We start from the raw sequence: 8,935 nt of genomic DNA, 5'->3' as shown, positions 1-8,935 counted from the left end.
AAACCTTTGGGAGTATAGTGCTTGAGAAAACCTGAGGTGTTCTGTGACCTTTGAATTAATTGAGGCCTCCTGGAGGCTAAAATACAGTGCATACCTTCCAATGAGAATCATGTTGGGTAAGAAAAGCCCTTCCCTTAGATAGATATGCTACCAAAGTTTTTTTTTTTTTTTTTTTTTTTTTTTTTTTTTTGTCTTTTGAGGGCCATACCTGTGGCATATGGAGGTTCCCAGGCTAGGGGTCTAATCGGAGCTGTAGCTGCAGGCCTAAACTACAGCCACAGCAATGCCAGATCCGAGCCGCATCTGCGACCTACACCACAGCCCACGGCAACACTGGATCCTTAACCCACTGAGCGAGGCCAGGGATGGAACCCACAACCTCATGGTTCTTAGTTGGATTTTATTAACCACTGAGCCCCAACGGGAATTCCCCAAAGTTAATATTGAAATGAATTTTCTCTTTACTGCAATGATTTTCTTCCCATGTTATTTCTATAACAATTCCATAAAGGATAAGGTCATTTTTTTTCCTTTTCAAAGGAGGCAGCAGACTGTAGTCAGCTGTTTGCAACTTAGCAACACAGGGACTGCATCCAGGTTGGAAACTTATAGCCCTTTCCCTAAAGGATGGGGCTTTTGGGAAGCCCATACTGCCTGTGCAAGCATAGAGCTTCTCTCTGTCTGGATGTGTCAAAGTTCCTGGGACTGGATTAAAACAACTAGAGGGAAGGGATAAGGGCTGAAAAGGCAGCAGCTGTAGCAAAAAGGATGCAGGTGATCGTAAGGTGAAGGCCTCACTGGGGGTGGGTGGTGTTTCCAGTCTCTGGAGGGGACAGAACTCCATCCTGTTGGAAAGGATCTGGCCCAACGCAGGTCCCAGCCTCCCCTGCCGAGGCCCAAGATGGGGGGATGCTGGTGCTGCTATGGCATGGCAGGTCCTGCTTTTGTACCCTTGCTGTGGGATCAATCGCCAGTCAGCCCCATGTCTGCAATGAACAGGTGCTCTCAAGTCCTTGCTAAAGCAATAACTGAAGAGGGGCTAAACTGTTAGCAGTGACAGAAGCATTTGTAAACCGCCCAGGGGCCCTGCTGGTGGTAAGAAGGGTTCGGGCAAGAAGCATATCCATACTTCTACCAGGGGAGCCTCTAGCCAGAGAATGCTGTTTTCTTCCTGTTATTGGGGGTGTAGGATCACCTTTTCCACAGCTATTTCCATCTGATAAGTCAGGCTACAAAATTCTCTGGCTGAAAGGTCCATGTTTCAGAACACTTTATAGTACCTGTTATGCTAGAATGATCGTATAATTCATAATTTTTACATTTCAAAAAATGCAGTCCATCAATTAAAAACTTTGGAATAGTGAAAACTACTGCCCATGAAATTAGAAACATTTATTCAGTTAGATTGAAATCATCAGAGAAATCAACTCCATAGCTTTTATGGAGGGAGGCAATATAATCTACTCACGAGTGGGGATTTGGGGGAAGGGGAGCACATTCGGGGAATTTGGAGGTTTTTTCTTTAAGCTTTTATACTCTCCTGCTTCTAGGTGGCTATGAAGTGTCCTGATCTCTTCCTCCCAGCAATGTTTGTCTAGAGAAACCCTTGCTTTAACATAGGCCTTGTCAAAGTAGCCTTTGTTAAGGGCCATCTCAAACACAGTAGCTGTTGACTTTACAATAATCTATCTACAAAATCTGTTTAATGGTCATTTGTTTAAGTAGGTTTAGATAAACAGAAAAGAGTTCTATTTTTTCTTTGCCAAGCACGCAACAAACAGAACAGGATCCAACACAATTAGGCTTTCGGGGCAATTGCCCTGCCCTTTCTGAGTAAGACATGAGCGCCACCTGGAGGACCTATTGGAAACTACAGGGAAGCGACTGAAGACCCTAAGGTTTCCAAGAATTAAGGTTCAACTGGTGAACAGGTGGCCAAAGTAGGCAGGAAGGAACAACCTCCATCCTACAGCCTGAGCTCCTATGACTTCAAGCTTCCAGCGGAGGATTGAGAATAGTGTTATTGAGGTACTGTCAGCCGAGGTGGGGAATGAAAGCCTAACCTCTGAAGAGTGTTAACATTCACTCCTTAGTAAATTTAAGTCAGGGAGCACTTGCAAGAGGGAAACAGGCAATTATGTCCCTAATTTGCTGCATACTGCTGTCCCCTCTCCCTACCTTGAGTAGGGGCTTGGGTACCAATCCAATTTTTATTCCCCAAGTGTAAATAACTAATAGTTTTGTTTTTTTTTTCCCAGAGGCATTTACATTTTAAGAGGCGGAGAGTCTTAGTTAATAAGAGAGAGATAGCAGAATTTCCAGCAGATGTCAACTGTTGGCTTTGGTAGAGTAAGAACAAGAATGGTTTCTTTTATTAAATATTTAATTATTCCTTTTAAACAAACTAGGTCTCTTCCTTGCTGCTTTGATCATCTTAATGAAAAGGTTTTAAAAGGAGTACTTAACCCCTCAAAAATCTAAGTCGTTAAAAATACCTGTATTTCCTGTTTATATACATATATATATGTATATGTGTATATATATATAGTTTTTTTGCTTTTTAGAGCCACACCCACGGCATATGGAGGTTCCCAGGTTAGGGGTTGAATTGAAGCCACAATTGCTAGCCTACACCAGAGCCACAGCAACGTGGAATCCAAGCTGTGTCTGCCACCTACACAGCAGCTCGGGGCAGCGCTGGATCCTTAACCCACTGAGCGAGTACAGGGGTTGAACCCGCATCCTCATGGATACTGGTTGCGTTCATAACCCTCTGAGCCACAATGAGCACTCCCCATTAATATATTTCCAATGAGATACTAGAATTTTTAACAAGATCATAACCCCCTTCCTCGATGCTTCTCAAATATCTCTGGTGAAAAATTTTTTTTTAAATTTCCAATCATGTGAGGGTTGAATACTTGGGGAAATTAAGATAAAAATGCTATGAATTTTACGTTCAGATCTAGAAGTTCAGTGCCTCTCTGTGCATGTCACTGACTCGTTCAGTGTGCAGACCAGCATCGGAGGTTCACTGCTCTACTTCCTGTTTGCTCCCTCAAAAAACACCTGCATTTGGCCTAAAGATCTCTGCCTACCACAACCACAACGGCGGTTTTATTCAAGAGCTTCGCTGACACCTTCCCTCCAACTTTTAAAAGAAGACAGTCTCTGAATCCACAATTACAAACATTTCAGACACGCTCTCGTCTCCACTTTAAACTGACCCTCTGCTTGCAATGCGCTGACACAACTTTCCTTCCCCTTGTTTATTAGGTCGATCTGGTTCAGGGCTGCGAACTTTATTGGTGGTGAATTTGGCCTGGACACCAGAAGCTTGTGTAAGACACTTGGGTAGCTATTTGAGGATTCAGAGGAAAACAATCATCTAGGAAAACAATACAGCTGACAAGACATATGCTTTCTTGTCATAAAGATTATAGGAACGCTTCAGTGGAATGTTTTTTTCCCCCAAAATACAGATTCAAAGAGTCTTCTGATGGATCAGTGGTTCTGATGTTCTGGAGTTTCTTTCATCCATGGGTTGGAAGGCAATGAATTCTTTTTTTTTTTTTATCCCAATAACCCCAAAAATTCCACATGGCCATGGATTAAGTGTTCATATGTTTCCATTTATAGGGCATAAACCCCACACATCTCTCAACAGAAAGGAAGAAAACAAAGATGTAAAGACAACAGAGTAATGTAGTAACAGAGGAGGTTCATCAAACTGGAGTGGAAACCACTTTCCTTTTCAGTAAACAGAAACCTTATACTGAGAGGAAATGCAGCCCATGGTGATGGTGGTGGGGTTCCCACAGACCTGGTGTCACCAGAGCCCCCTTCACTGGATCAGCGCGGAAGGCAGTCCTCAGGGAAAGCTTTGTGGCCAGAACACATCAGCCGCAGGTCCCCTTCTATCCCATGGAAGCTGCTGGGCAGCCACATCATTAAACAGAACATTCTGCCTGCAGGAGCCCCTGGTCCACCATCCTCAGCCAACGGGAGCCTTCGGGGACCAACCCACCATGAGCACACACTCATGCTGAAGTTAAGCTGCTCTAAGCTGAGGTACAACTGTCTCCCTAAGGACCCTGAACTAGGCTAGTTCTGTGAGTCCTTCATGGGGCAGCATCTATTTAAGAGGCTGGACCTCGGGTTCCTCTTAAAATCAGCAGATCCCTAGTGGGAATCTTAGAACCAATTCACTTTTGAACATGCTGGTCAAAATCTGGAGAAGATCCTCTGGAGAAAGCTCTGGATCTTCTAGCAGGTAAGGCAGCCCTAAGAGAGATCTCGAGTAATCCTGCAATGCACAGGTAGAAAATGGAAGGGTCCCATGGCTCCAAATGGTATCCATGCTTGCTGGCGGGGGCCCCCCGGTGGCTCTTGGCACTGCAGTCTCCAGTACCACGTACATTAGTATCAGATGCGAGTAAACTTCCTGAAGGTTCGTGTGGATCCGAGTGATTCCTGGAAGGATGGCTGCTCCGCTGTCCTTGACATCACCCTACAAGGTACAGGTGGGAGCGAACAGCACTGCGGAGACAGCTGCCCAGCAGACATCATCCTGAGAAAAGGGTCAGTGCTGGAGTGGGTCAGAGAAGGGGACAAAAGTCAGGGGAATGGAGTCATTCATTACGTCTATGGGTTTCACTGAATCTTCCTGAAGAGTCCGACTTCTCCACCAATCTGAAAATCTGAAATCCAAATGAATTCGGGTCCTTGAGTCAATGTAGCTAATCACTCAAGAGCCGCATCACAGTTGAATGCCCATTTCAAGGGTGGTCCAGCCACCTCACTTTCCAGTCCAAGTGAATGACCCCTTTGGTCTGGGGTTTGCTCCTGGAGGTTGCAGTCAGAAGTCCACTGAATTTTCAGGCATGTAGATGGTTCTTAATTTAGTGTCTGCTGAATCTTTGCCAAGGTCCCTTCCCTTCCTGTCTGGGAAGGCTATGGCCCCGAAGGAAAAGGAATGCTCCTTTCATTAACAACCATAACAATAAAACTCTTCGCGAGCCATAGCCATCCTTGGAAATATGTACCTATTTAAAAGCCTGCTTTTAAAAACGAAAAGTCAACTCCTATTTGCCTCCACACCTCGCCCCACCCTCTGGCCTCAGGAATCCTTCTTGCTCAGTCTGGCCTTGATTTTTTCCCGCAGGAGGGCTGCAGTGGCCCCGCTGCAGGCCACCAGGAAGAAGAAGGAGAGGCAGGCGGCGTAGATGGACAGGGGACTGTGACGGTGCAGGAAGATCTCCTGTCGCCCCTTGTAGTCCAAGAGGATGGCCTCCAGCTGAGAGAGTGTGCAGATGGACAGAAAGGCGTGGAAGATCTGATGGCCGTGGCCCACGATGTCACAGGAACCGGGAAAGTACTTCTCCGGAACTGGGCAGGAGAAGAAGTAGGCGCTGACCAGAAAGAAGACGATCTGGAGGGTGTGGTACCACGCGGCCTGCTCCTGGCAGCCAGACAGGTGGCACAGGGCCACGCGGTGCGCCACGGGGCTGATGTCCAGGATGAAGGCCAGCCCCGCGGGCACCACTTGGCAGACCTTCCTCATGACCGGGTAGGGCCGGCGGTAACGGTACTTGGCGTAGCAGCAGCCGGTGCAAGATAACCAGCCGCAGAAGGCGGCCGCGGGCAGGAAGAAGAGCCAGAAGCGCTCGTACCAGGCCTGGTCGGAGGCGTAGAAGAAGTGGACCAGGGCGCTGCCGTACTGGTACACGCTCACGCCCACGTAGTCCACGAAGTAGAAGGTGTAGTGGGAGAGCTCGGACTTGGACTGCAGCAGGTGGGCCAGCAGGCTGAAGGTGAGGTAAGTGATGGAGGACAGGACGTAGAGGAGCAGGGGCAGGGTGTGAGCAGAGGTCCAGGGCAGGCCCTCGGTCTCCACGAAGGCCCAGAACCGCAGGAGGACGGCCAGGGCCGCCAGCAGGTGGGTCCACACGTTGACCACCTCGTTGTGTTTCTGAAAGAGGCTGAAGAAGTAGTAACGCCACTCGTGGCCGATGGGGCGGTACCCGGCGCGGATGTAAGGCTCCCGGAAGAGCTGGGGCACGTCGGTCTCGGGCACAGTGCCAGGCATCTTGGGCAGCCCGTCCTCCAGGATCTTGGGCAGGCGGCGCAGATGCTGCCCGCTCACCGACAGGGTGCTTAGGCGCTGCAGGATGGCGGTTGTCATGGCTGCACAGGGATACAACCTACGGGAAACAGAATGAGATGATGGGCAAAGATGCGGTTGGGGGGGGGGCGCCCCGCTGAGAGAGCTACGGGTTTTCTAGTGCAGCGGGGGAGGCGGGGGACTGCAGACAGCTTCTCTGGGCCTCATTTTCTTTTTTCCCTATGTAGAAGAAGAGTTGGACCAAGATCCTTGACTGCCCTGATATTCTGATTTTGTTTCTCCTACCCACTACAGCATGAGACCAAGTCACATCTTATAAAATGGAAATATTAGCCACCCCCATTTTAATGACATCTAGAAGGTTAGAAAGGGTACCTTTAGAGTGTTGGCATTTGCTAGATGATATGACAACGTAATCATCAGACAGACTCCAACAGTGTGATCATTACCAGCAGGTGGAAGAAATGGGGAGATACTGGTCAAAGGATAAGAAGTTCCAGTTTATTCCGTTATAAAATGAAATCATTCTGAGGATCTTACATACAGCATGATAATTACAGCTAATTATTGCAGTATTATATATTGAAATATAAAGATGATCGATATTGACATTACTAATGACAGCCTACATTTCTTGAGCACCTAGTCGTAAATTATCCATGAATTTCACTGGGAGCTTGAAAATCTGACCTAAGCAATAGCAACTTGCACCTCAAAGTAAAGACAGGCAAATGAATCATCAATCTAGTTGGTAAAGACCAAAACATATTCTGGGAAATATTTGATCAGTTAAACCAAATTACACGTGACCTGAATTTAACCTAACATCTAATTATGAAGATTGTGGATTTTTTTTTTTTAATTTTAAATTATGCTCTGGAAAGCAAGTAGTTTTGGGCATGCCTCTCCTGGGCACACAGGATAAATTTCAGGCCTCAAAAATGTTTAACTTGCACTTGGGATTTTTAGGTGACAGAGGAGCCAGAGGAGCACAGGGATTATTCCACAAAATATTTCTGGGGGTTCCCATTGTGGCTCGGTGGTTGACGAATCCGACTAGGAACCATGGGGTTGCAGGTTCGATCCCTGGCCTCGATCAGTGGGTTGAGGATCTGGTGTTGCCGGGTGCTGTGGTGTAGGTCACAGACACAGCTCAGATCTGGCGTTGCTGTGGCTCTGGAGTGGGACGGTGGCTATAGCTCCGATTGGACCCCTAGCCTGGGCACCTCCATGTGCCGCAGGTGTGGCCCTGGAAAAGGCAAAAAAAAAAAAAAAAAAAAAAAGAATTCATAAAATAGCTGCAAAATTTCACGTGAAGTTGCTGAATAAAGCAATGGGATTTTAGCATAGATACAGATAATTTCTTTTGTCTTTTTAGGGCCGCAACCTCAGCATATGGAAGTTCCGAGCATAGGGGTTGATTTGGAGCTGCAGCTGCCAGCCTATACCATGGCCACAGCATCACTGGATTTAAGCCATGTCTGCACACCACAGCTCATGGCAACTCCAGATCTTAACCCACTCAGTGAGGCCAGGGATCGAACCCACATCCTCATGGATACTAGTTAGGTTCTTAACCTGCTGAGCCACAATGAGAACTCTCAGATAACTTCTGTACTTCTTATTTCCCAAACTCCTTTGCTTCAGAAAAGTTCCAAACCCAGTGGATTCAAATGGCCCCCTTCCTTCAGAGCCTTTCGCCTGAGGACAAGGCAAGTGTTTCTTTGCAGAGAAAATGTAATCTTCCTATGCACACTTAATGTCAAAAGAGAAAAAAATACCTCATCCGGTCAAACATGTAGGGCATGGAAAGAATTAAATGTGAAAAACTTCGGAGTTCGTGTTGTGGCACAGCGGAAATGAATCCAACTAGGAACCATGGGGTTGTGGGTTCAATCCCTGGCCTCTCTCAGTGGGTTAAGGATCTGGCGTGGCTATGAACTGTGGTGTAGGTCACAGATGCAGCTTGGCGGTTACAGCTCTGATTAGACCCCTAGCCTGGGAACCTCCATATGCTGCAGGTGTGGCCCTAAAAAGACACACACAAAAAAAAAATGTGAAAAACTTCCAGGAGGCCTGGAGGCCAGCACTTGGGTGGCCCCTCCCTGGGCGACCTTGGACCTGTCAGAGACCTTGCTGAACTTCAGTCCCCTGTCTGTAAACTGGGTGAGCCGCACATCCCGGATGGGTTGTTGTGATGGTTAAATGGGAGACTCTAAACAATCAAGTGCTGAGAACTCTGTCTGGCCAGGCGGGGTGCTCAGAGAGGGTCAAATACTGCTGCTCTTTTATCACTGGGGTGTGGGCTCTGTGCTAGGGGTACAGAGACAGAAGACCTCCTTGGAGGAGGTCAGAATCCACAGTGGGGGGTGGAGGGGACAGACAACCAGGGAAATCAGGACCAAAATGTGGGATCTGTGTCCTATAGGAGGTGAGTGTTGACTGTTTCTTGTGGCTTTTGTGTGTGCCTATGTCTTTTTAGGGCCGTACCCAGGCCTATGGAGGTTCCCAAGCTAAGGATGGAATCAGAGCTGCAACTGCCAGCCTACACCACAGCAACTCCGGATGCCAGCTGCATCTGTGACCTACACCACAGCTCACAGCAAAACCGGATCCTTAACCCACTGAGCAAGGCCAGGGATCAAACTTGCATCCTCATGGACATTAGTCGGGTTCATTACTGCTGAGCCCCAACGAGAACTCCTGTTTTGTTTTGTTTTTTTGAACATTGATAAAATATATTTACTTGAGGACAATACAGAGGCCATTTATAAGTGATACTTGAATAAAACAAAGAACACATTCAAACAG

The 8,935-nt window shown here is 47.3% G+C and overlaps 1 protein-coding gene across 1 annotated transcript; it reads right to left on the bottom strand.

The window, feature by feature from the left end:
• Positions 1-3,562: 3,562 nt before the first annotated feature.
• Positions 3,563-6,204, bottom strand: PAQR8 (progestin and adipoQ receptor family member 8; the record flags this gene model as incomplete). The annotated part of the gene is given in 1 exon segment (NM_213740.1): positions 3,563-6,204. A coding segment is annotated over 1 exon segment (1,065 nt). The 3' UTR covers positions 3,563-5,119.
• Between the last annotated feature and the right edge of the window lie 2,731 nt (positions 6,205-8,935).

This window comes from Sus scrofa, chromosome 7, assembly GCF_054392235.1.
Source record: "Sus scrofa isolate SSC_HxYL_T2T_F1_AM1 chromosome 7, Sscrofa_HxYL_maternal_Yorkshire_Landrace_v2.0, whole genome shotgun sequence".
NCBI classification, from domain to species: Eukaryota; Metazoa; Chordata; class Mammalia; order Artiodactyla; family Suidae; genus Sus; species Sus scrofa.
This window is presented reverse-complemented; position numbering and strand designations above follow the sequence as displayed.